General features: G+C 45.1%; 1 protein-coding gene across 1 annotated transcript; it reads right to left on the reverse strand.

Annotated features, from left to right (window-relative positions):
* Positions 1–4177: 4177 nt before the first annotated feature.
* On the reverse strand, positions 4178–27736 carry LOC106002362 (semaphorin-4D-like; the record flags this gene model as incomplete). Its single annotated transcript, XM_013037252.1, has 12 exons — positions 27637–27736; positions 25979–26124; positions 21788–21850; positions 20264–20362; positions 17666–17759; positions 16454–16567; positions 15460–15611; positions 12672–12847; positions 12438–12591; positions 11330–11552; positions 10346–10461; positions 4178–4353 (listed from the first exon to the last, which is right to left on the reverse strand). Coding segments are annotated over exons 1-12 (1613 nt in total), but the record flags the coding sequence as incomplete, so codon positions are not given.

A 27736-nucleotide genomic window follows, 5' to 3' on the forward strand; every position in this document is an offset into this window, starting at 1 on the left:
CAATTTGTGAAGGGGAAGGAAAAAACAAATCTTTTTAATAGGGATACAGGTGGATTCATTGCAACAATGAGATGTACAAGTCCTTATGTCAAAAACAAACTTTACAACTTTGTTGGGGGCAGGGCGGGAGGAGGACTGAGGTGGGCAGGAGGAGGATGGGAAGGGATGGGAAGGGGAAACAAAGGAGGAGGCCACAATGCTTGATAAGAAATGTACTCATTATCTTGCCCATGTAATTGTAACCCCTCTGTACAGTATTTTCACAATAAAAAAAAGAAAAAATCTACAAAAAAAAAAAGAGAAGGAAGTGTCACTTGGTCTGGACTGCTTGGGCCACAACCAGCTGTCATTGCAACACACAGCCCACCATGGATCAGTGTCTCTAACTCACAACATTTCCCTCTATACTGCATTTCTAAACCCTCTGCATATGCAAAAGTCTGCATTCTTTCATTGCTTACAAAATTACACTCTTTTGAAAGGCCAAATATCAAATATTTTAAAAGTAAGAAAATTAAAATTAACCTTGCCAGAAGAATTACTCAACAATGGTCACCCTTTCCTCCACTGGAAAGAAGTTACAATATATGAGAGTCAACTTCCCAAATATACATTTATCACATCTCATATGCAGAGAGGGAAAATATCCATAGGTCAGGATGTATGTCACAAAATGTGAGAGGCACAGGAGGTTTTAGTAATATAGTTCCAAAAAACAGATGGGAAAGGGTAAAAATTTACTTCAATTGGCCTAGCCACATGCAATACCCAGCCCCAGCAGATCACATGCAGCCACGTTTTGCAATGCTAAACACTTCAAGGCACATCCTGTTATGTCCTACCATGTTCTGAGATAATGTGAAACCGAAGCAACATCATGCCCTGCCCCACCACATTAGGTGGCATCATGCTTACTTCCTCCCTTCTAGCCTGGCTCCATCCCTATTCTGGAGAGGGAGAAATGGAGAAGGAAATGAGCAGGAATATGAGGAAAGGATGTCCAGGGCTACCAAGCCGGGGCCATTATATGGGTAAGAAATTAACAGTCTGAAGAAGTCAATATGACTTCAAATTTATTCAGAGCCATCCCAACTGGGTAGGATTCAAAATAGAGACACAGAAAGCAACTCTAACCAAATAGATGTTGCCATCAAAATGACCAATTCCCAACATATTGAAGATGACGATGTCACACAGACATAGAAACATACTTTATTAGTCTTTGTCATGGAATCAAAAGTCTGCTCATAATGGGTATTTACAGATTGGGAATGGAGAGAGTAAGATGAGTATGAAAACCATACCACCCAATTACATCTTTAGTGACAGTCACAGAAGTCATTTGGAATGGTAGCTCTGAGTACCAGGATGCTGTGGTTATGCCTGTAGCCAGTGGCACCATCCACACAGGTCTACTTTTGTGGGTGGGCAGTCTTAAGGCCAAGGGGAAATCCATTGGCAGTGAGTGTGAGAGGGACAGCTATACCGACAAAAGTTGGGAAAGTTCCCTCCATCTGGACCGGAGATTCTGAGAAGCAGCCAAGGCCGTATCACCTGGGAGGCATCCAACCACCTTCCCTCATTCAAAACCTGCCTACTGGATATAGGACAATTGTCAAGAGACATAGGACAGTCATTGTCAAGAGAGCCACAGAGGGAAGGAAGCAAAAGTAGAGAATGGTCAGAATCAGAAAATCTGTCTGGAACATGCTTAGAAAGGACAAAGGGCAAAGTTTGCTGTACAATGATGAGACTGGGCTACTGAGTAGGTTTAACACAAACCTCGCTCCACAGACCCCAAGACATGGTGAGAACACAGGACTAGCCTTCCATCCCGCCTGGCATCTAAGTAGGTGAACCTCAATTCACACTTGGCATCGAATAGCTTTTCTCTGGTGGAGAGCTCACTGGACCTCTATGAGTCTGGTCAGTCAGTGGAGGCATTGCTGGTGATGGTGTCCAGGGCTGGCTCTGACTGCTTTCCATTCTGCTGGGAGAAGCTCATGAACTTCACAACTCTCATTTATACTGTGTCAGAAAAATTCAACTGGGCTTCTTCCTGAGTAGCAGGACTAAGCAGAATTTGAAGCACCATCTGAGCAAGTAGCCTTTATAGCAAACTTAGGCCAAGAGGAAGAGGATGAAGATGAAGGAGATCATAGGGAGCCAGTGGTCACTTGACCTGAGATACTGTCATCTCTGAGTAGGGCATACTGTGGTGTTGACCATCTTTCATTCAAAGAATGCAGTGCTTAAGGCTAGGGAAGTGAGATGACAGCTCTGATGACAGTGGTCTGAATAGCTAGCACTGAGGGAAAGACATCCATGTGAATGACACTTTGTGTTATTCACCTATATGTTCCCTTCCTAGCGGTCCGGGTCCGGGTCATGCTTCACTTCCAGTATATAGCTCTTCAGCACATGAGAGACTGTAGTGTTGCCAATCCTCTCCACCGATAGGCAGCTGTACACCCCGCTGTCTGTCTCAGAAAGGTTAAAGATGATCAAGTTTTTCTTACTTGCAAAACTGTATTTAGATCTTACGATTTTCAACATATTATTTTGGAACTTCCATACCACCGTGGCCATGCTGGACTTCTGGGAGCATTTGAGGTATGCTATACAAAATTTAGTGTGAACAATCTTCTGGTATATATATATTCCTAGAACATAAAATAGTGTGCACAGGTGTGACAACTCTATTGTTGAAAGGGTACTCACCTACTTCCAAAGATAAGATAATATCACAGATCACACAGAAGTGTTACCCATTGAGAAGATGGAACTTCAGGAGCACTGAGACAAAGACATACCTGACCAAAAAGTAAGATGAGACCCAGCCAGCAACTCTTAGGGACAAGGAAACCAGAGCAGCAGAGATCTCATCTCCACTCTGTGTCCCAGGAGAAAGCTCATCAGGCCAGGGAGGCCAAGCTCTACCCCGCTGTGCATCTGGTGGCCCAGAAAAGGCTTATATTGCATGCCAGTCTTCCTCCCTTCTTTTTCATCTCTCCTCACCAGAAGATCACTATCTGGTCAGAAATGGGAAGAAGAATGAGACAGAGAATCCTGGCCTCATTCAATCCCTGCCTCTGGTTACCAGTAGGCTGCCAAGGGTAGGTGGAAAAATTATGGACTATAGATCTCTCGTCTGAGGTGCTGGGTCCAGATGTATCTTGGATTTCAAATCTGTTCAGATTTTGGAATATTCTTATATGTCTCATTAGGTGATCAGAAATCATTTGTTTCAAGTGGATCCAATATAAGCCTAGAGGTAAACGTACACAATATTTTAAATAATTTTGTCCATGAAATCTATTTTGCAATATGTGATTTGGCCCTTGTGTTACAACACTAGCATTCAAAATGTTTTGGATTGAGAGTGGGAGGGAAATGATAGCATTGTCCAGAAAAGAAATGTGCTTTTACCTGACTTATATAACTGTAAGCCCTCAGTACATTACCTTTATAATAACCCTGAAAATTTAAAAAAATGTTTCAAATTTGTAGACTTTGAATTAGGCTTGTTCTATGTGAACTCAAGTGTTCCCAATTGTTGGTCGTAGGGCCTGAACTCTGGGCCTGGACGCTGTCCCTCAGTTCTTTAGCTCAAGGCTAGTGCTCTACCCCTTGAGCCACAGTACCACTTCCAGCTTTTTGTTTTTCCTGCTTTTGTGGTACTGAAGAATCAAACCCAGGGCCTCATGCATGCAAGGCAAGCACTCTACCAGTGAGCCACCTTCCCAGTCCCCATTTCCATTCGTAATAGGTCTTGGTTTTGTTTCTTGAACTCCAGATAATCAGAACTGAAAAGATACTTGCAGACAAGGAGTTCTTTCCAAATAGATAAGGATAAGAGTATGTGACTCGACACATACCTTTTGCTCAAGCAAGGGAAAAAGCGTGCGTGTGAGTATTCACACACACACACACACACACACACACACACACACACACACACACACACACACACACACACACACACCCTTCAGAGAAAAATACCATGAAGTGGTTGATTGGCCTAACTGTTCCTGAGGGGATGGTATAACAGGGAGAACTCACGTGGGCATGAAGACACATCACCACTCATGTCCTGAATGCAAGTCCTGCAAGAGAAAGGACACCCATCACTTCCTGCTCACTCACAGCGCTGCTCACCCACAGTACCAGTGCATACCTCCTGGTGCAGTTCAGAGCCTCAGAGAAAGCCACACAGGCAGCCTTAAAGGGGCTCCAGATGCAGTAAGGGTCCCGTGCCAGCACACACTCCTCACAGCTGCTGTGCTTCCTACAGAAGGCCAGAGGAACCTGGACCACTCCTGAGTTGGAGCTGGCATAGACAAACTTGCTGCCCTGTGTGTGGGAAGCAGAGATATAGCAGGATTAACCTGGATCCTAGTGAGGCAAGGGTTCTGAGATTCTCCAGCAGCTGTGGGAACATGGTAAGAGTGACCTTGAGTGCTGCATGAAGGAGAAAGGCTTCTCTAAATCAGATCCATCCAGTTAACAAGAATACAGAGAGCCAATACCACAGTCCATTACAGCTTGTGTGAAAGTCAAGGCAGTGTGTTGAGTTCAAAATGACAAGGCTAACTGGGTCTTTGGCTTGAACGCCCCCTCTGCCAGTCCCATTTCCTTGTTCCTTTTTCTCTTTCAGGAGCAGGCTGTTCAATCTCCATCTAACTGCGTGTGGAGGGGATTTTCTTGCAGAGCAGGTTATGCTCTTAGTCTCCCTGCAGGTGAGACATTGCTACAGCCAGAGACCAAACAGCACAGTCTCTAAGGCAGCACATTCTGGCACATATAACAGAATTCACCAACAAAGACAGGCATTGTATCACTGAAGCCTGAGTCCAGCATCCATGTGTGGAGACACTATTAGCACTTGCAAAGAATGAACAGAAGGTTGGTAATCCAAATCAATGGGGAATAACACCAGTGGCTTTCCACTCATCTGTCTCTGTGAGGAGGAAATCAGCTGCCATGCTCCTGTGTGGACCTACGCAGAGTCAAGCACTTCTCAGATTCTTCCAACTTCTGGGACTGTGGCTTGGTATGTCACCCACTCCAAGTCATGTCTGGCCACTGTCGTGGTGGCACACAGTACCCATACATAGGCTATCAGGACTGTTGGCTACATCAGGACTGTTGGTCTGGGAATTCTGTTTCACATTAGTGACCTAGAAAACCCCTGACTAAGAAAGATCAGAGATTCCTAAGGGTAAACAGTAGTTGGTATTTAGTCAAATGAAACACAACTTCACCTTCAGAAGAGACATTCTACATTGATCCAGCATCTGGTTTGAACTCTTAGTCCTTGTTACAGATCTAAGTCTCACAGGCTAGAAGTTTCTAAACACCAGGTGCTATAGATCTACCTGAGAAAGTCCAGATGCACAAGGGAAAAAGGCTTTGGTCTTCAGAGGAGAGGAAAAGAGGATGACTTCCTCCAGATTAGTCTGGAGAATTACATGACTGAAGTGTGAAATACTCCAGGGAGGAAACTGAGCTGGATCCTGCTGGGATATCTGAGGCAGTATGGACAGTCCTGAAGAGTAGAAGTGGTGTCCCTGGGGAGGTGGAAGGGTTGCTACACCTGACCTCCTAGTCCAGACAGAGGCAGATGGTTGGCTGTGGCGGGTGTTCAGGTTGTGTAGAAGAAGCCCACATTCCAGTGGCCTTCTACCTTCCAGGTCCCACTCATTCCTGCTTCTCCCTGATGGGGCTTGGCTGCAGCTCCAATGAAACCACATTCTGGCCATTTAGCTGTACCTCGCTGTCTAATGGGAAAGTACGGAAGGAAGAGAAGAACAACATCCCACAGGTCAGTGGGCAGCACTTGCCTTCAGGGTAGGCACTCTGCTGCATGTTCACATTAGAAGGAAAAATATGCTTCTAGTATCAGCAGATTTTGGTTTTAGGAACATAGCTCGCCCTATACCAAATCTGTGGCTGCTCAGTGGTATGTGGAGTCAGCATAGCATTTGGGTAGAATCTACTTATACCCCCCCCATCTTTAGATGATTTGTGATAGTCAATGCAGTGTACACGCTTCATAAATAGCTGTTACCCTGTGCTGTACAGGAAATGATGATATGGACACATGTTCAATACAGACTCAATTTTTGAATGTTTTCTAATTAATGTAGGCTAAGTCAATTACAAATGTGGAAACCAGAGTTACAGGGCCACTGAATACAGAGGGATAGCTATGCTTAACAATATCAAAATCTATCCTGTTAAAGCAATGATTGTGGGTTAAACATACCTGCTCACAGTCTTTGACATGCCTTTCTTGTGAGGTAGGGCCTTACCTTTCCTACATCCCTGATGTGGGCTGGAAATGCTGATACACAAGGAAGGAAAAGGACTTATGGAGACTTGGACAGAGCCTACTGCTGATGGCATCAGCTGGAGGGATGTTCCCACCACACTGCAACTATATATCCTCTTCCCACTGTGTTTTCCCAAACCCATGTCCCCACGACAGTCAGAGAAAAGGCCAGACATGCCACAACTCGCTTGGCTAGGTCTCAGAAGGCATACAAGTTGGTGTGATGCCCTAATACATTGTGGGCTCTTGGAGCAGATAACACTGTTTGGAGCACTAAGGGGCTGGGCCAGGGTCTAGGAGATGATACTGCCTGTGTGACATGCTGTGTGAGGTGAGACTCTTTGGAGGCATGTGAACCCTGCCTGCTATCATCATCACTATTCTGCAAACCCAAATCATTTCAAAACAAAATTTTAAAAAGTCAAAGGGCTGAGCATCAATGTCTCAGCTCTAATCCTACCTACTTAAGAAGCTGAGATGGAAAGATCATAGTTCTAGCCAGCTCAGGCAGAAAAGTCAAAGAATTCCATCTTTAAAACAAGCAGCAAAAAGTCAAAATGAATATATGGCTCAAATGATAGAGGATCAGCCCTAGAAGCACAAAAACAAACAAACACACAAAACGACAGAGATTACAACACATGCTATACCATGGGTAAACCCCACAGACTGAGGTAAAAAGAACAAAAAACAGCCACAGAAAGACAGAGGCTGCATGGTTCTCCTTATTTGAATAGTCAAATTCACAGAGACAAATGGCAGATAGTGTAAGGAGCATGAGAATAGGATGGGCAGAAAGTCCTAGTTCAGAAGATGAGAAGCTGTGGAGATGGACGGTGGTAATGGCTTCACAGCAAAGACTATACAAAATGATGGTAAATGCCAATTCATGTATAAATTTTTCTACCGCTCAGGATATAACACAAGTTCTTACACATGGCAGGTAAGCACTCCACCACTTAACCACATGTCAGCCTCTAATGTATATTTGCCACAATTAAAAAAAAATAGTCCTATGGAGCTTTGGTGGCTCAGGCTTGCAATCATAGCTAATTAGGAGACTGGTTTGAAGCCATCCCTGGCAAGAAAGTCCATGAGACTCTTATCTCCAATATACTGCTAAAAAATAAAATAAATAAAAGTTAGAAGTGGAGCTGGAGCGATGGCTCAAGTGGTAGAGCACTAATCTTGAGCAAAAAGTCTCAGGGAAGACCTAGGCCCAGAGTTGAAGTCGAGACCAGCCCCCAAAATGCCAACGTCATCAGAGGAGACAGGTCTGTGAAGAGAGCTCATTTCCCTCCTTCCTTGGTGGTGGGACAAAAGAGCTGTTGTGCTGCGACCCCTTGTCTGCTACCAGGCTCTGTAGTGTCTGCTTCTTCATCTACAGACAGGTTGATGATTGTCAGTAGAGGAAGGACCCCATCTAGCTGGGTGGAACAGAGCTGAGCAGTATTGTTATTGCAGATTGGCCCCTCTCTGCAGCTATGGCAATGTAGCCAGGCATGCTAAACCCATCAACCTATAGATACCAAGAAGGTATAGGATTGCATAGCAAGCGTGGCCTTCTTACCTGGCCTGGACAACTGAGCTATATTCCCTTGTAGCGGAGGCTCATATGGGGGTAGCCAAAGCAGTAAACAAGCAGAACCTATACCCTTCAGCTCCTCTTTTTGGGTGTAAAGTTACCTGTCACCAGCATCCCCAGTATAGCCATATGGCTGACTTCTGGCTGATGGCAGGTATACACAGCATTGAACTGTGAGACTGGCTTCTGAATTCATGTGCCCTAGAAACTCCTCCTGTTGGGGTTCCTAAGAAAAACTGTGGAAAAGAGCATCCTTTTCAATGGAGGTCTGTGCTGGGATCCCCAGCTTCTCTCTGAAAAACACTGCACAATGGAAGTCTCCTACGTGCTTGCCCCAGTCTGGCTGAAGCAAATGGTTGGTCTGATAGCCCAAGAGGTTTCTGGAAACTGGCTTGGACTGGCCATACAGTCCCCCTGCAAGTCGCTGCCCTTTTGGTTCAAGACAAAATGGCAAACTAACATGGAAACTCAGTATCTAGGGGTTAGGGGTTCACAGATTCACCGAGGGGATTTAATTTCTTCTCCCTTTTAGAACCAGCAAGTCAATGCATTCTATATTCACTGAAATGTGAGTCTGAAAATCAGCCAGTTTCCTCATACTCTGTGGATGTAGATAGAGTAGACGTGGGACCCTACAGGGATGGCTGGAAACGTGCAGCTAATGAAAGGTAGGTTCTGTTCTACATAGGTAGATGAGGTCTCTCTCACAGGTGCCATGTGGGAAGAGGTCCAGGAAAAGCTCTAGGAAGGCCGCACGCATAAGGACCACACGGTGTGAATGTCCATCTCTACCCCATGCTGGCACATGTAGAAACCTGAAATTCCCAGTCACAGAGAAATACACACTGGACCAAAGAACTTGCAGTCCTAGAGCCAGGATTTGAAATAAGGTACACTCAGAAGCCACATGGCAGAGCCAGCACCAAACATAATAACAAGCCCAGTCCACATTATAAACTCAGGTCAGTATGGGGCTTCTACCTGATGCCCTTAGGAGACACCAACCAGCAGAGGGAAGTATCTTGGGCTAATAGGCACATGGCAGGCAGGGCCTCTGACCCATCCCCTCTCTTGGTGAGACAGGTGACAGCATAGCTCACAGGTTCTTCCTGGATTCTGAACTTCCCAAGACTCCTGTAATCTGCTGTTACTCCTGTAACAACTCAGTGAGGAAGTTCTTTTCCCACAGGGTAGCGTGTGGGACAGAGGGACAGAGCATACAGTTAGCCTGCCCAGGATCACATGGTCACACACAGCAATCGGAATCTGGACTCAAGATTTGTTGTTGTTGTTGTTGGTCATGGGGCTGGAACTCAGTTTGGATGCTGTCCCTGAGCACATTTTCTCAAGGCTAGCACTCTACCATTTTGAGCCACAGCTCCACTTCAGGTTTTGGCTGGTTACTTGGAAGGAAGACTCTCATGGACTTTCCTGTCCAGACTGGCTTCAAATGGTGTTCTTCAGATCTCAGCCTCCTGACTAGCTAGGATTACAGGCATGAGCCACCAGCATCTGGCTTGGACTCACTTTTGCATTCTTCTCATAGTCCATAGAAGATGTCAAACCGAGTGGCACCACTTCCCACAGCCAAAGGGACACACACACACAAACATACACATGTTTACACACGTAAAAACAATTTATGAGCAATGAAAAGTTTAGGACAGAGTTGAGAAGGTGGCTCAATGGTCTTGCATGAATGAGGCCCTGGGTCTGATTCCTCAGCATCACATAAGCAGAAAAAGCCAGAAGTGGCTCTGTGGCTCAAGTGGTAGAGTGTTAGACTTAAGCTGAAGAGCTGGGGTATAGCACCCAGGCCTTGAGTTCAGGCCCATGACCGACCAAAAAAAATGTTTAGGACATGCTAAACTTGGTATCCAGAGTCAGGCTTGCTATGATATGACTTGTCTATAGCTAAATGGACCTATAAGCATAGCTGAGCACCTGAGCCCAAGCTAACAGCATCTAAATCTCCAGAACACATTAATGGACCAGGAGAAGAAATCCTCATGACCTCAGGCTGGGGAGCAAGTGCAGTGTTGAGACAGCAAGCTGTAGAGTACAGGGAACAAACATTTTTCTCACAAGGTCCTATCCTGAAAAGTCTCTGCACAACCTGACATGTCACCAACACAGTCTCCAATCTCACAGATGTAGGCACAGGAATGTATTTTCATGAGGATTGAATACATGGGATCTACCATGTATAATAATGACTCGAAGTTTCATCTGCTCAACTCTGAGTGTGCACTTGCCAACCTTGAAATCCCACATCCCTTGAGGGGCTTTGTGTGCATGTCCAAGGCCAGCTCATCTGGGCTAGACAGACCAGGGCAGCCAAGCTCAGGAAGGCCCACCTAATGTGACAGAAGCTCAGAGCCACCCAGCAGGGCAGCCCTCCAGCCCTGCTGCCCGGACAACTTTACCTTCTTTGAAGACAGCAAGAGGTTTTGGACTGGCTCAGAGTTCCTGAAAAGCTGTGTCTCCTCAATGATGTGCATGCCCTTCTCCAGTTGGACAGCTTTGTGCAGGGTGCCCCGTGCTGCAAGGTCAAATCCACAGGTCACTAAGAAAGCCCCAAAAGGACACACCAAATACACCGGTATCAGAGCAAATACTCCTTTTGGACTCTCGCATCCCTCACTCACTGAGATGCTGAGACTAAGAGGACAATGTTGCATTAGGAATGAAGAAGAAAGCCTTTGGTAAAGAAACCATTGCACATTCTGGTGACAAGCTACTCTGATTTTCTTATGAAGTAGAAGTCCTATCCCATGGTTGATCCTACCAACCTTCATCAACAGAGTCCGCACTGAGACAATGGATGGTAGATTTCATGTGAGTTGGATCTTGGGATCCACTGGCTCTTCAGGGACTCAACTACACAGAGACCTCAAGAGGGTGAGAAAGCAGAGCAGAAGGAAGGTGGACATTTCCAGTGATGGGCTTGGTGCCTGAGAGCTGCTGTGACTGCCAGCCACTGCTTCCATCACACAAAACTGATCCTGGATGCCCTGCTGAGGGGAGGTGTGCCCCCACAGCTCAGGACCCATCTCAGCTTGGCTTCTCCCAAGTTGTGGGGACAAAGCCTCCCAAAAGCACTTAGGAAATGCCAGGCTGATCAGTGTTTACAACTACCACTGGTACAGGCATGACCTCTGTTGTTGAACAACAGGACTTCTTTGCAACAGCCCAACCCTGTTTCTTTGTAAGCATCCCAGGCACTGATGATCTCCTGCATCTGGAAGGCCAGCTGGGGTAATATCTCAGAAATCCTTTCCCACTACCATAAACCCCTTGAGTCACCTCAAGGCAGATGCTATGTGATCTAAGTAGGGGATTTTAAGGAACCTCCCAGACCTCTTACTCAAGGACATGTGCACTGTGACTGTGAAGCCCTCAGAACACACCTGTGCCGATAAACATGACATCATAGAAGTTCTTGTCCAGGGCCCGGGTCCTGTCCACCACGATCTGGGTGTAGTTGACATCTTTTGTTACTAATATGGGTCTGTTGCCTATTGGAGTTACTGACTCTTCTATCAAAGGGTGGTCTCTGACGAACAGCAGTGTTTTGTCTGGTAAATCCAAAGAGCTGTTGTAGTTGGCTGCCCGTGTCTCACTGTTAATGCACTATGAGGACAACATTTTTTCCAGTTAATGTGCCTGACCAAGTTCAAAGTCAGCAATCAGGTCAAGTGCAGCATTGCAGAACCTACACTGAATATCTCCACAGGGTGATAGCAAGAGAAAGCCTCTCCATTGTAGTCAGAGGAAACAGTGTTACACTGTTAAAACATGATCGTGAGACATAACTATCTTTTACCCCAAAACAGGGGAGGAATTATGTATCAATGAAAACTATGAAAGTTTTCAAATGGAAAACACTTATATGATGGAAATATACCAACTATGCATTGCTGAAAGACCTGTTCTAAATAACATAAAATATTAAAGTCAAGAAGGATTTTTGGTACCAGATTCATCATATGCAAATGCCAAAATTCATGAGCACAAAATAGTGTATTTCACTCTACCCAGGACGAATGATGGCTGTATGACATCCAGGCTCAGGTCTAGAGAAACTTCAAGGACCAGTCCAGCCCAAAGAACCACACAATCACCTATTTACTACATATGTAATAGTGAATGGGTAGCCAAATTGTGCAGATCTCTGTAGGAAATTGAAAATGAATGCATCCCAACTGTACTATGCAATTATGTATTATGGTAAATTCAAGAAACAGCATGTCAGTACCACAGCTTAACATAATAACATATATAACATGTATAATAACAGTATGGTGAAAACCATTACACAGCACATAGAAAAGAGAAGAGCTAGGCTCAGTGTTTGGGACCTCAGGCCCACAGAACATCCCACCTTGTACAGAGAGGAGAGTATAATCAGTTGAACCACTTGCAGTGAAGCTCTGGCACCTGTACCAAATTTCAGCCACTGAGCCTTGAACTTTGAACCAGAAGAGCATACCTCCCTGCAGCCTCTGTCCCACTCACCATTCCAGGCCGAGGTGTGGGCACCTCACCATGGTAAATAACCCACTTGGGGTAGGAATCCACACAGAATTTCTGCAGGTATTTTCCACGAGAGAACACTGCCTCCACCGTGGACAGTGCATAGGTGCAGACTGCAGACAGACCCACATTGTTCCTGTGGAGCGAGCACAGGCCAGTTAAGGCCTGCAGTGCAGCAGCTAGAGGGAAGCACTCCTTCCCACAGAGGGCACTTACAGTTGGGGTGTAAAGAGTGCATAGATAACAGGTTCCTTGGATCTTGGGTGGCGCAGTACAAAGGCATCTTTCAATATGTTGAAGATCAGGCCTAGGTCTGGCTGGGAGCAGAGTAGCTTGGCCTTCAGGAAGGATGTCCACTTATTCTGCAAGATTTTCTGGCCACCCTGGTCATCCTAAAACCCAAGAGACAGGGTATTACAGGGGAAGCTAGGAGACCCCACAAACAGTCCAGGTGACAGATACAGTGCCCACCTGTCTTCTCAGATGGCTCAAATCTGACTTTGTGCAGTACAAAGAAAAAGCAGACCCCCCAAAACCCCATCTCTGAAGACTCATTTCATGACAACCATGTTTATAGTTCTTTAGTGCATTATTGAGTTCTGGCTCTGAAAAGGCAGGGTCTTTTGTGAAATGACAATAAAGTTGAAAGTGAAAATGTGAAAATGTCAAGAAAAGTGCAAGGGTCACTCAGTGGTAGGCAATCTCTAATACTGAACTCCATCTTGGGTGAATACATCTATTTCCATTCTACCTGCTGAATTATGGCTAAAGGGCTTTGGAACTAGTAGGTTCTTTCTTGAACACTGTTTAATGTGCTGATCAGTGAGAGACAACTGTGAAGCTTATACGACTTGTGACTTGCAGAGAACACAGATGACGCCCTACTGTATTCATAATTTTATTCCCAGGTCCAGGTTTTCTATTTAATGCTTTCTTGATATTATAAAGGTGATATATAAAGGGGTTATAGTTATATAAGTCAGGTAAATAGAACATTTCTTTTCGGACCATGCCAGTTTCAGTTTCTGTGTTCAGTATTTTTACTACATGAATTTTATTAGACTGTATCATTGTTCTAGGCATCATTGGTTATTATTGCTAATCTTTTATTGTGCCTAATTTACATGTTAAAGTTTCTCAAATATATGTTTAGGAAAGAAGCATATATGGGTTTTGGTAGCATATGTGTTTTTAGGAACCTACTAGGGATCTTGGAAAAAACAGCCTATTCATTAAGAGGGACACATTGAACTGAACCTGGGAAATGTGCATATAGAAGAACGGGACATGGAAAAGCTTATTTTACTTTATTTTACTTTATTTTTTGCCAGTTGGGTTTTGAACTCAAGTCCTGGGCACCTTCCCTGAGCTGCTTTTTCCAAGACTATTGCTATACCATTTGAGCCACAGAACCACTTCTGGCTTTTTTTGTGTATGTGGTACTGAGGAATCGAATCCAGGGCTTCATGCCTGCAAGGCAAGCACTCTACCACTGAGCCACCTTCCCAGCCTGCTTCATTTATTTTAGAAATAATGATTTTATATCTCTATTTGAAATCCTAGGACAAGTGATGAATTTCCTAAGAGAATTTCTTTCTCTTTCTGATGATTAGCAGAGGAATGTTCCAGCAGGTTTGTGGCCATTTGTCTCATGGGCTTTCAATTCCTGAGGGGCAGTGCAAAGGTCTGTGCTCACAGGGTGGCAGGGTCTGGGGCTTGTGTTCATACTGGCCTCAGTCTATCATTGGAGGTAAGTTAAGGACAAGAAATGGACTCTTAGGGGACAACAGATCCACCTCCCAACAGACCTGTGGAGACCAGAGGCTTATGTTTCGGTTAGGGTGAGAGGAGGCAGGATCCTGCTCGTGGATATTCATGCAACATCCTGTAAATGTTTGGGCCAACGTGGGTTTGGCTCCTCCTGCCAGTGCTGTTCTTAGGCCCTTTGCATACCTGTGGGGAGTTCTGGCCTTACTGTGCCCACCCACCACACACACCACATCAACTTTATTATACTATATGGCCCCACGGCTCTATCATTAGTTAAAACCACTAATATCATTCTATGACTAATTTATACATGACTCTTGCCACGGGCACATTTATGGCATAAAAGTGCATTAATGAATACATGAATAGTATCGACCTGACCTCAGTCCTGCAGGATGAGGAATGAGGTACTAACAGTGAGTGACACTTGGGGAACTGAGTCAGCAAGCTGTGGGTAGAGGTCTTGGCAGCTGCTAAGGTGTAAGCCAGACAAGTCAAGTATGCACCACAGCTACATCCTGCCCTGCATACTATGCTGCTAAGGAAGAGGCATCTGAGTACCCAGTCTGTGCCATGTTGGCATGAGATCCTTCCTTCTGTGGTAAAATGATGCATGGTGACTGCCACATCAAAGGGCAATGTGGCATTTGAGCTTCTAAAGGCATTCATGGGGGGCAAGATCTGGTGACTAACTTTAGTGATTGTGTTTCCCCTGGGTTCCAATGCTCTATCTGAGCCCTGTTAGTCTACTTGCCCCAAACGTCAGTCAAGCCACTAACTGAACCCAAGGCAATTCTCTGTGCTACCTAAGCACCTGCATGTAATAGCATCCTCAACTCTGCCCCTCCACACACTGCAGGCTTTGAGACAGACAGACATTTTACTGCAGATTTCACTTTTTACACTTAAGGTATCAATTCACTCTCATGTGACTGAGAGCTTCAAACAATGAGATTCAAAATCTCACAGAATCTGGTGAGTACACTCAGCAAAACTGACTTCTCCTAACTGGGGAGGTCTAAGGACAATGCCGAGAACCACAGCTGCTCAGTTGCATGGTGAGTGAGAATGGCACTTTAGTGCCCACAGACACCAGCGGAGCTCCCAAGAACAGAGGCCTGTCAGAAGAGGCTGCTGTGGCAGGTAGGGATAGGGTGGGAGGAAAAGGTGCATTTCCAGGCCTGCTCCCACTCCCTCAGGCTGGAAAAGCCAAGGCTAGCAGAGTAGCACTCACCACACACACTCTTGCAATGCGGGGAATCTTTAACTGGAAAAAAAAGTCATACTCCACAGACACTTCATTGAAGAAAAAGTAGACTTTGTTCTCATCACTCTTGTAACCAGAGGGAGTTTTTCTTATCACATCAGCATGGACAAAGTTAGGCTCTGTAGAGAGATGACACAAGATTGACCCTGCACATGGAGTTTTGCGTTCCTGCCTGCTCCCCATGGTGTCACAGGCAGTCACTGCAGTTTGGGGACCTGAGGGACTCCCTGCAAGGACTTCTGGAATGTGTGTGTCACACTGCAAAGAGACTTCAGGGTTGGGACTGATGATAGTGCTTAGCTTGACCAAACCTGTCTCATTCTCCTCCGCCTCACAGAATTGGCCCTGGCTTTGGCCTTGCAGAACAGTTCTCCCAAGCTCCACCCACAAGCTTTCTGGAGCCTTTCAGCTGGCAGACAGACCATCTTCTGATTTAAACAAGTGACTTGATCCAATTAGCCCCAGCCACATATGCATATTCTCGGCTGGCCTACTCCAGTGAGTAGGTGGCTGTCCCTGCACATAGCCATCAGGACCTGTCCAGAGATCAAGAGGCTTCAAAAAGCCCTGGGTCCCACTTGCCAGCATCCCCAAGAAAAGCCCAGCTAAAAGTTTCCTGCTCTCCACCCAAAATTTCAGACATCATGAGGTGTTGGATGCAGGTGACGAGGCACCCTGACACTACCTCACCAGGCCCTGGAAGATGGCACAAAGGCTGCATCTTTCATGTCATGCCCAAATGACACCACATCCCATCTGAGGTCCACTCTCAAGGCAGGATATACAAGCAGCTTTCAAACAGTGTTGTGTTAGCAGGAAGCACCTCAAAGGTCATAGCCTTGGATTATGATGGGAGCCCTAGCTCTTCCTGTGGTCCTCTCCAGTGAATCTTACAGCACAGGAACAGCCAGAGGGAAGTATAATAGTGCACACTCTTCAGATTATAGACCTTGTGTCTTACCATGTAGCCATGGGATGTCAGACTCTGTCCGCAGATGACTGGAGAAATAGGTTCGGGAGATGATGAACTCACTTCCCAAAAAATTATATGTTGTCCCAGCATAAAGCTCTCCATCTGCATAGACCCAGAAACATGGCGAATGGAGGAATAGCATATCAGTTGAATCCACTGTCATTGCACTAACAACAATTTTTTTCTCCATTACTGAGTCTTAAATTCAGGGTCTGAATACTTTCACTTGTCTGTTTTTTTGCTCAAAATGGCACTTTACCATTTGAGCCACAGCCCCATTTCTAGCTTTTGGTGGTTTACTGGAGATAGAAGTCCCATGGACTTTCCTGCACAGGCTGGCTTTGAACTGTGATTCTCAGATCCCAGCTTCTTGAGTAGCTAGGAGTACAGGTGTGAGCCACAAACATATGGCTGAGAATAATTTAACTGAATTAAGCCTTCATACGGAGGAGATGAGATTTCTCTAACTTCCCGTACACATCCACTGTGTACATTCATGTCTTTCCCTTGACAGGTGTTACACTGAGGTGAAGTTTTTGAGTTAAAGAATAGTAATGGAACCCAAATGAAAATTTCCCACAGCCAGTAAAATGATAGCAGCATAGTTGCTCCTCCATTTCCCATGGGGTTTACCCTAATAAAACCACAACTGAAAACATTATAAGCCAAAATGTACTTAAGGCACCTCCTTTTTGATACAAACACAGCTGACCTCACCTGCAGTAAATGTGCTCAGAACATGCTCATCTTCAGGAAGGCAGAATACTCACATGTGATTCACTATCCACTGCACTGAATGTGAAGACTGAATGGAGTGGAAAAACCACAAATGGAGCCACTAGTATTTGGGGACTGTTACAGTAGTAGATAGCCAGGAGAGTTGAGGAACATTTGCTGAAGAATTATGAGACTATCATAAAGCATATGCCTCTGTGGCTCCCTTCCCTCCCAAAAGGAATATCTGAACGCTGTATACCAATGATGGATGTAAAGCAGTATGCTAAAATGTTGGGCTAGTTATCCTTTGAATGGTGAATTCAAACCTCTTCAGTGCTAAGAAGAGGTCTGTGTAAAGGTACGTATATCTTCTGCAAGGGCAAGTGATGTTAACACAATTCCAGGAAAGACAAAGGAAGGAAAGCAGAGGCCAGTAGGAAGCCACAAACTTCGGGCATGAGAAACCTGAGCAAAAGAACTTACCAACCATGACAGATGTATATGTGTGTGAAGGGTTAAAGGGACACTTTCCTCTGCCATCTTGCTCTGACCACAGAAATTTAAAGGATTTTTTGTTCTAAAATTAAATAATGAGAAAAGGAATCGTAAGACATCTGATCTTCCATTATAACAATGTGTCTTTATACCATTTAATTGGACAGATTCCTTGTTCTGGGAAGACCAATGGAGTTGAGAAAATGGGTGCTGGACCACATGAGCCCTGCCCTTGGAGACATGGTGTATGTCACCAGGCTCAGTCTCCACTCCAGCGCCTTGGTTGAGCTATGCAGTATCTCAAACCTCAGTCTCTTCATCTGGAAAATGGAGATAGAGAAGCTGGTTGCTGTAGGGTTGTTAGAAAGGCCAATAAGAACCAAATACAGGCCATGTTCAGCAAGTGACCAAATACAATGCAGTATTTTACTATAATAACAGAGAGAACCAAATTATCCAAGAATCAGGTAACTGACTATTTTTTGTTAGAAATGAAAACAAAAATAAGAAGCAAAATCCCTGCAACCTTCATGACTTATGCCAAATGGACCTATGGTCTCAAAACTCTAAGAAATTCCAAGCTGCACTAAAAGAAAGGAGAGGCCAGGACTTCAACCATGGAATAATTTCTTTCCCTGACAGCAAAATCCTAACTGTGGAGTAATTTCTTTACTTGACAGTAAACCCCAACCGGAATAAGAAATAATGTGGGGGCTGGGAAGGTGGCTCAGTGGTAGAGCGCTAGCCTTGCTTGCATGAGGCCCTGGGTTTGATTCCCCAGCACCACATAAACAAAAAGAAAAAAAGCCGGAAGTGGCGCTGTGGCTCAAGTAGTAGAGCGCTAGCCTTGAGCTGAAGAGCTGAGGGACAGCGCCCAGGCCCAGAATTCAGGCCCCACGACCAGACTGCCCCCCCCCACAAGAAAAAGAAGAAATAATGTGGGTAGAACCAACTGCAGAAGCAATTGGAAACTTATCAAATACAGAAAAGCAAAATCAAATGTAATGACAGATGAAATGCAGAGAAATGCCCCCAAATGGCAGATGAGGTATATTCTTCCCTGAACAAAATACTTCTAGAAAACATCTTTTATTTTTAAAGTTTTAAACCTAAACAAAAACAAGTGTCTATCTTTTAGGACTGAGGTCTTTAATCTCAGAAACATCTTCACTTCTTATCCATGTTCATTACCAGCATCAAAGGGCACCAATTACCATGTAATCTTCCTGCAAGGACTGTTTCCTAAGTGAATTTTTTTTCTTATGGAAGTCAGTGTCTCACTATGAGCTCTGAACTCCTGGTCCTCTTATCTTAGTTGCTGGATTGCTATGAGTATGAGCATGTGTCATAAAACTTTAGCCATTAAATTCACCATTAGGACCGCTAGTGAGATTATACTTTATCATGTAATTTCTCTCACACAAGGTGGGATTTTTTTCAGTGCTGGAAATCAAACTCAGGGTTTCTTGCATATTAGGCTAGTGTTCTACAATTCTTTAATCCAATTAATTAAAAAAGCTGTATATTGCAGCAGTTTCCTCCCTAGCCAGCTTCACATCCCATGGGTTCAGTTACCTACAACAAACCAAGTGGTCTGAGTAGTAAGATGACCTTTACAATCCAGCTGTGCCTGCACAGGACGTAAATCTGTGTGTCCATGCTATATATGCCATCTGCTCATTAGTCACTGAGAAGCCATCTTGCTCATTAGATACTCAGTGGAGGGTTTGGTACTACCTGAAGCTCCTGACATCTATCCCCATCAGCTAAGCAGGGCAAGGGGGGAGGGGAGACACTGCAGAAACTTATTAAATCCAGGGATGGTCACTAGAAAATATGTTTCATTTTCAACTCTACCATGCATCTATATACAAAGAAATGCTCCTTCGCTTTCTGCAGGTGGTCACTGTCAAGTAACCCATCTGGTAATCTGAATAAAAAATCCTTTCTAAAAGGCTTACACACCACGCTCTGAGTTTCACCCTCTCCACAGCAGCACACAGCAGTAGGATAGGACTCCAGTTGGAGCAGTCCAGATGTAACTCAGGAAAGGACAGGAGGGGCCCATGCTCCTCAGATCACTTACAATGGGTGGTGCTAGGAGGGGCATGCAGTGTGGTCAGTGTCCCACCAACAGCTGACAATGAATGGTGACATCTTGAGACTCAGCAATGCGCTGATCAAGCACACATACCACCCACGACCGGGACCTTCATCCTGTGATCCTGAGCCAACCACAGCCAGAACATGAAGATCCCAGCATTAGAGGGCAGCAGTCAGCAGTATACGTCCTAGAATATCTCTCCACCAGTGCCAAGGATCACTGGGCCCTGAGCCCTGCCTTGAACCATATCCTATGTGAGGAACACCAAAGTTCAGATTAGCCATGTAGGCTGCATGCTCATTCTACACCTGGGGAGGCTTTCTGGAGAGGCCTCCAGTTGCCTCAGCCCTCACACTGTGACCTGAGACAATCCTAGTGAAATTTGTGATAGAGTTCACTTTATGTGTACTGACTCTATTTTAGCCACTGCCCAGGCTGCTATGAGTAAGACTGACCATGAAGTGAGTGGTCTGTGTACTCACCACATAGTCACATGTGGGCTTGAATGCATTGGTCCCACACACATACAGGGTATCATATGTTAAGTGCTGCAACACTCGAACATAGTTGAAGCATTCTTTCTGTGGGGTGAGAAACACCATCAACAGGCAGCCACTGAAGTGCTCTCCATGTCCACATATGAAATCTGTCCTGTGCTGCCCTGCCTTTCCTTCTGACTTCAAATGATAGCCAGCAAGTTCCACAGTAAAGGGCCATTCTGCAAACATCTAAATCTTAAGCTGAGCTTGGATACTTTATCTTTGCCACCTTTACAAGCTTTTCAAGTGCTAGGCCAATTTCACTTCTGTCCCTAATTGATACTTGGCAAACACCTGGAGACCAAACAAAGAAACCAGTTTTACTGTTGACCCCAAATTGTATTAAGGATAACTGTAGAAAGAAATTTATTTTTCTCTCATAAACACACAAAACATTCCTTCAGTTGGCTGACTTCCCAAAGCATATGCTGCACAGCAGCCCTCTGCCTCCCATGTAGGCACACCCTCAGACAGGAAATAACTTTTCTTCCAGTTCTAGTCTCACCTGAAGGGGAAGCTGGGCACTGAGGGGTGTCACCAACTGTCATCTCATAATAAGGCCCTAGCAGGAAACTAAGGCCCCACAGAAGGACCAGTATGTTATTTTAGGGTGGACAGTACTTGGGTTGTATGTGCTACAGTCAGAATTTATCTAAATAGTGAAGATTTTTGTCTGTGAGTGTTTTGAAACTGGTGGGGTGTTGCTCACAATCACCCAAGGGGCAGGGAGGGGCTCCAGACCACCCTCTGTCTCTGAGCAGGGAAGGCAGAGTCAGTGGCCTGTTCCCTCTGCTTTAAAGATCCTGTGTGATTCCAAAAGTGCCTGCTGTCCTCTTGCTTTCTCAGGGAACACTGCATTTAGAGAGAACTGCTTTAGGAAAAGTGGTTAACACATTCCTAAATATGTTTAGAAAATATGTGTTTTTTAAAAAATATTTCATTTTCAGCTAAGCAACAACAGTTTGGACTTTGCTATAATTCAGCTGTTATAAGCAATGACCATCAATGACTGAGCTCCAAAATTGGAAACCTAGACAGCTGCAAGTACCAGGCAGGGACAGGTTGGTGGAGTAGACGGAGAAGGTGACCCGGTATTCCTAAGGAAAGGGACAAACCAGCACTATCTGAATGTCACCATGCCGAGAGCCCTGCAGTATGCAGGGAGCACACTGAACACTAAACAGCTTTTCTACAGTTAAAAATCCAAGGAGTTTGAAGAAATCCAATTCATGATGTAGAAAACATTTTTTGAATGCATCCTGTGTCTGGTACTTATTGTGAATGGGTCTCCACTAGACAGGAGCAGAAGGAATTAGTTTCCCAGGCTCTGTGATGACCTCACAGAACCCAACAGTAGCATATAATCCCCCACCACACCACACTTAATTGTATGCAGAAGATGCAGAACTGGTGAGATTAGACAACTAAGGAATACAGGTGGTGTCTGTAATTGACAAAAGCACTTACCTCTTTTGATCTGCCTTTTTCTATGCAGTCTGCTTTTGTCTCATCTGAGGCCTTCCAGTGTACCTATTAGGGAGGGGTGAATGAAAGCTAAACTGTGGGTTAAAAGTGCACAGCTTAAAAGCACGTAGAGTTCAGAGGCCAGATGCTTCTGAAATGAGGTAAAACCCCAGATTTGGGAGGATGGCTGGGGAGCCATTTGGAGCCTTCCTAAATATTCTGATTATCGCCTTGATAGAAACTAGTGGACTGTAGGAGGCTCTCACAACCGTCTGGTTCACTATGAAAGAATGCAGAAACTAAAGTATTCAAAGTGGGGAAAATTATCTTGTAAAAAACAAAATACTAGCTGGGTCCTAGTGGCTCACTTCTGAAATCCTAGTTACTCAGGAGGCTAAGATCCAAGGATCGTGGTTCAAAGCCAGCCTAGACAGAAAGTCCCTGAGACACTTATCTCTAATTAGCCACCAGAAAACTGGAAGTGGCACTGTGGCTCAAAGTGGTAGAGCAATAGCCTTGAGTAAAAGAACACCCAGGCCCTGAGTTCAGGCCCCACAAAAAACTGAAAAACAACAAAAAAAGATAACCCCCCCAACACACACCCTAACAGTTGAAATTCACCCAGTAGCCCATCCATAGATGAATAAAGAAAACATGGTGTATCTACACAATAGAGTAAGAAAACAGAGAGAATGGAATTTTGTTATTTGCAACAAAATGGATAGAAACAAGGGAAGGGACACTATGGTAAATTAAATAAGGCAGACAGACACAGGCAGGATCTAGTGCGTCCTGTTCTCTTTCATGTGTGGAAGTGAAAAACAGCCCCGATTCCTGGAGAGTAGAGCCTGGATCTGAGCAGTACATATTTATGTATGTGTGGAATGTGAACGTGGACAGGTAACACATGCTAAGGAAAGAGTGACTTTGAAGTCTAGTTGTAAAACAAGAAGGAGAAGGAGGAGAAAAAGGAAGAGGAGGAGGAGGAGAAGTAGGAGGAGGAAAGGAAGAGGAGGAGACGGGAAGCTAAAGGCTACCTCTTTCAGGGGTGGCAGAATTAGGGTTTCTTACAGGTGTGTGGGCAGGAGCTCATGGTGCAAGCATTAGGAGTACTGTCAGCTCAGCACCGTTCTTAGGAGGATTCAGGTTGCTGGGTCTCCTGAATGGAATTGGTATAGGGTTAGTGTAAGGTTCAGCAAAAGGAGACTGCCACATGGTTTAGGCAGAAAAGAGTTTATTGAGGGGCAGGGAGGGCATACTGTGCAAGCATGCAGGAAGGGAAAGGGGAGGAGGGGAGAGGGGAAAAGGGAAAAAGGGACAAGGCTGCAAGGGGGCAAGAGGCAGGACTAATGATGAAGATTAACTATATATGGAGAGGGCAGGGAGATGTGGCCTCAGGAAGGGTGGGAAGGTGTGGCCACAGCGATGATCTCGGAGTCTGGGGGAACCTCCCACTGCCCTCAGGTGCGCCATTACCTGGGCTATGGTAGGTGCTGGATGGGGACTTCTAGGGAAAGGGCCACATGGGTAATGGAGGGAAAACAAGGGAAGGAGCTGTTTTATTTTGTTTTGTTTTCCTGGAGCTTTTGGTGTGGAGCCTGCTCTCCAAACCTACCACAGGGCTGAAAGCTGCACAGGACAGATGGTGAATCACAAGGCCCTAGACTCATGCCTTACTTTCCCAAAATAACCAGCACCCCTTCCTGGGTGAGGGGTGGAAACTGATGAAAGATAATAAGAGGAATTATTCAAGACTCCAAGACTTGCACAGGTGAGGGGCCCAGCAGTTAGAAAGCACACAGACCTTCTTGGAAGAGGGGAGCCCAGGTGAGGGGTCTTTCTGAACTAATGCAGTGTGTTCTCCTAGGAGCAGACAGCCACACAGGTGGCAACACTGCACTGGACATCTAACTGGGACACACAAATGGCTGAACAAGATCCCACTTGCCTGCAAATTTCCCTCAGAAGGTAAAAGGCAGCTGAGTTTTCTCATCTACCTGAACCCTTAAGGATGGAGGCATAAATGGTAACTGGTACTGAACCATATTCCCAGGCTTTTCACTAAGAAAGTCTACCAGGCAGAACCCTGGGCTGAGGACCAGGAGAACATAGCTCAGAGTCACACAGAGGAAGGGCTGAATGTGAGATGGGCCTGCAGCACCATTCTGTTTGGTGACTTCTGAGGTAAATACTATTTGCACCAGATAAGGCTCTGAAAGTCACTGATGTGTCAAATATAAATTAGGAATCAAGCAGATGCTGGGGATGAAGATAGAGCAGAGCTATAGAGATGGGGACAGCAGATACTCACCAGCAGCTTGGAACAGCCTGGGTCAGAGAATAAGGAAACAACCCCAGGATACCTGGTGGCAGGGGCCTGGCCAAAGCCTGCCACCATATCTCAGCCTGCCACTGAGCATCAAATAAGGTCCTGGAGTTGGGGCATAACTCAGTGGTGGGCATTTGCTCAGCTTGTATAAGGTCCATTACAAAGGGGAACAAAATAGGGCTAATCTGCAAGGGCTGGGAGCAAAGGAAATGTATTAAAAAATCAAACCATTTAGTAGGGCACTGGTGTGGCTCACTCTGTAATCCTAGGTACTAAAGGAGCTGAGATTTGAAGAACATGGTTTAAAGTTAGCCTGGGCATGAAAGTTTGTGAGATTCTATCTCTACTACACTAATAAAGGGAAAAAAAGAAAAGCCAGAAGCAGTGCTGTGGCTTCAGTGGTAGAGTGCTGTCCTTGAGCACAAAATGCTCAGAGATAGTGCCTAGGCCCTGAGTTCAAGCCCCAGGATCTCTCTGTCTCTGTCTCTGTCTCCATCTAACTCTCTCTCTCTCTCTCTCTCTCTCTCACACACACACACACACACACACATACACACACACCAGACCATTGAAAACTCACTCTTGCCCTCTGCGTAGAAGTCATAAACCCCTTGTTCTGAAAACTGGCATGCAAAGCCAAGCCTCCAGCATCTGTCCCCACTTTCCCCATGCACTGGAACTCAGGGACTAAACTGCTGGTAGAAGCACTCTGCTTATACAGGACTTGTGGCTGCCAATTAAAGAGAGAAGGCAGAAGTGAAAAAAATATACTTGTGATTTTGGTGAAAAGCACATTTTGGCCTTGTTGCTGTGGACGAGGAGGGGGCAGTCTGTGTATATGGGAGGCTAGCTAGACTCCCTGTTCCCAGCAAGCACTGGTCTCACCCAGGTCAGCCCCAGAGCCAAATGCAAGAAGACAAGAGGCCCACATCAGACATTATTAGGATACATGGAGAGATGTCAAGACACAGCAAAGTGCAGAATGGCTTTCTCAGAAAGGAAACTGAGTTCAGACCAAGAAACAGCTCAACTAGAACGAATAGCTGCAGTCAGCCTAGGGGGCTTCGTGGGGACAAGTTGATTTCACATGGATTCAAACTAAATCGTAAAACAAACAAAAGCCACGAGGTTTTCTTCTTCTTTTTTGCTGTTTTTTTCTTTTCTTTTTGTTATGTTTGTTCATTTATATAACTTTGAGAGTATAACAAGAGGCACAGAAATGGAGGGATAAAGGGTCAGCAAATGCAGCAATGAATGGTACTCTCTGGACACTATGTAGAAATTGAACTATACAACCTGTGGGTGGGGACTGGAGGGGAAAACTTGGGGGAGAGTCCAAAAAGAAATATATTCTTTACCTGGCCTATGAAATTGTAACCCCTCTGTACATCATCTTTATAATAACAGTTAAAAACTTTTAAAAAAACCCAAAAGAAAGGTATTTGTGATCAATTTGAACATCATTTGATTACTAGTTGATAACATGAACTTTTTGGATCTTCCCCACCCCCCTCCCCCTTATTTGGACAGCCAAGAATCCTCCCCCTAAGGACTGCACAGATGAAGGTTAGGCATGGATTTTTCCCTTAAGGACAACAGGTGCAAAGTAAAATCAAGGCCTGGCCTATGGACCCATAGGAGTGTAGTGGTAATCACATGTTTTGGTCATGGGCATGGTAGAAACTTATTCAAAATGAAAAATTCAAAGGAAAAGGTGAAATGAAATGGGCCCTCAGCAGGCTGTCTGTGGATATCCTGATATGGATACATAAAGAGAAGGTACAATGTGGGTTATGAGACCAAGAGAGCTCGCATACTCTAGCATGGCTGCACCCCACCCAAAGTATAGTATGCCCATCACCTACCTCCAGCTGCTTCTGGGAGATGTTGAGTGCATTCAGTGCAAAGATGGCCTCCTGGGCACCCACATACAATATGTCCTGGTACTTGTTCAGCAGCAGCTCTGAGTAGTTGGATATGCCTGGCTCATGAAACTGCATCAGTTCTACTTCTGAGGGAGAAAGGGGAACTAGCAGAGTCAGGGAAGGAGAGACAGACCCAAGATGGCATTTTTAATCTTGGACAGACCTTGAGTACTGCAGATGCTGTTGGCTGAGGGCTGGGGACACAGGCTTTCCTGCTGCAGAGACAGAACAAGAGCCTTGGAAAGCAGGGCTGCAATATTCACATGTGCATGAGTGGCTTTCACTTATCCAGGTTCTTCCACTAGTGATTGTGAGTCAAGGCTGTGCATCTGGCTACCCTCTTGTCTCTGTCAAATTCTAAAACCCCTATTATGTGATCTCCCAGGAGATCCCAGGCCAGACATCTTCACCTGCCCACCCACTGATGTGTCTCAATCAGCCACTGATTGGTATGCAAAGAACAAAACAATTTAGAATTTAAAGAAGTCTTGAGACAGTTGCCACTCTCATCTGAATGCCAAGTTTCATGCTTGTGATATGAAATGATTGTTGGTGTTTCACTCTGGCTTCAAGGATGTGATTCCCAGGCCTCTAGCTCCCAAGAGAAAAGATTAGAGATGTGGACACCATGCCTAAATAAGCATTATATTTTTTAAAAAGTTGTTTCATCTTTTGGCAGCCCAGGCATCAGTTTGAGAAAGTTTTGATGTGTCCTTTTGTTTGAAAAACCAGGAGTTTAAGAAGCGTCTCAAGCTCGTTATGACATGTTATTTCTCATAGTTTTCTTTGTCTGCAAGGCCACTTATAACCTGTGTAATACTCATCCAAGAAGCTTGACTTTGAATACCTGTTCTTCAATGCTGTGATTAATTTGAACAAAGCAGTCTCTCTATGACCTAATCATCTGTTTTAAAATTGTTTTCATTAAGCAACAGACCCCTGAGAATATATATATATATATATATATATATATATATATATATGCTAAAAATCCCAATACTTGATATTTGTGCTGTACAAAACCACACAAATTGGGAAGGTCCAGGTCAGAAGACTTGTTGTTCTAATTTTATATATAGTACAGAAAGAGGTGCACACAGAACACAGAGCACAGGTTTTGGCTCTGAAGATATCAGCCTGGAAATGGAAGCAGTCCCATGCTGAGCACTTAGTACTTATATTCTCCATCTCTTCAACCAGAGTCCCAGTTCCCAAGACACAGGTTCTGGGGGAGGAGATAATCATAGCTGAGACCAGAGAGCAGCAAATACATGTCACAGACACAAGGCCTGACACTCAGCTAAGGAGCTCTCACTCCAGTCTTCCCCAGTGCGCAGGGCAGGAGCTTGACCCAGGAAGGACCCAAGTCTCACACAGTCCAAGAAAGAAGGTTCCTTCAGGGATCCCTTAGTCAGGCCTTTGAGCAAGCCTTGAGGAATATTGCCACTTACCAAAGCATCTCTCTGCTCAGCAGCATGGGTTCTCTGCTTACACAAAATGAGTGGGTCAAGAGCTGGGTGGGGAGCCATTCATGCCAGTGTCCCCTTATGTCCTGTCCCCTCCCTGTGCCACTAAACCCACACAGCACTAGCTCTCACCTCCAAGCTCCCAGGTCAGCCGGGGTATGGATACAAATGCTACCACCGTCCCAAATTCCACCACTAACGCCAGAAGCAGCCCTCTGATGGGGCCACACAT

The sequence above is a fragment of the Dipodomys ordii genome, unplaced genomic scaffold (assembly GCF_000151885.1).
Source record: "Dipodomys ordii isolate 6190 unplaced genomic scaffold, Dord_2.0 Scaffold8441, whole genome shotgun sequence".
Classification (NCBI taxonomy): Eukaryota; Metazoa; Chordata; class Mammalia; order Rodentia; family Heteromyidae; genus Dipodomys; species Dipodomys ordii.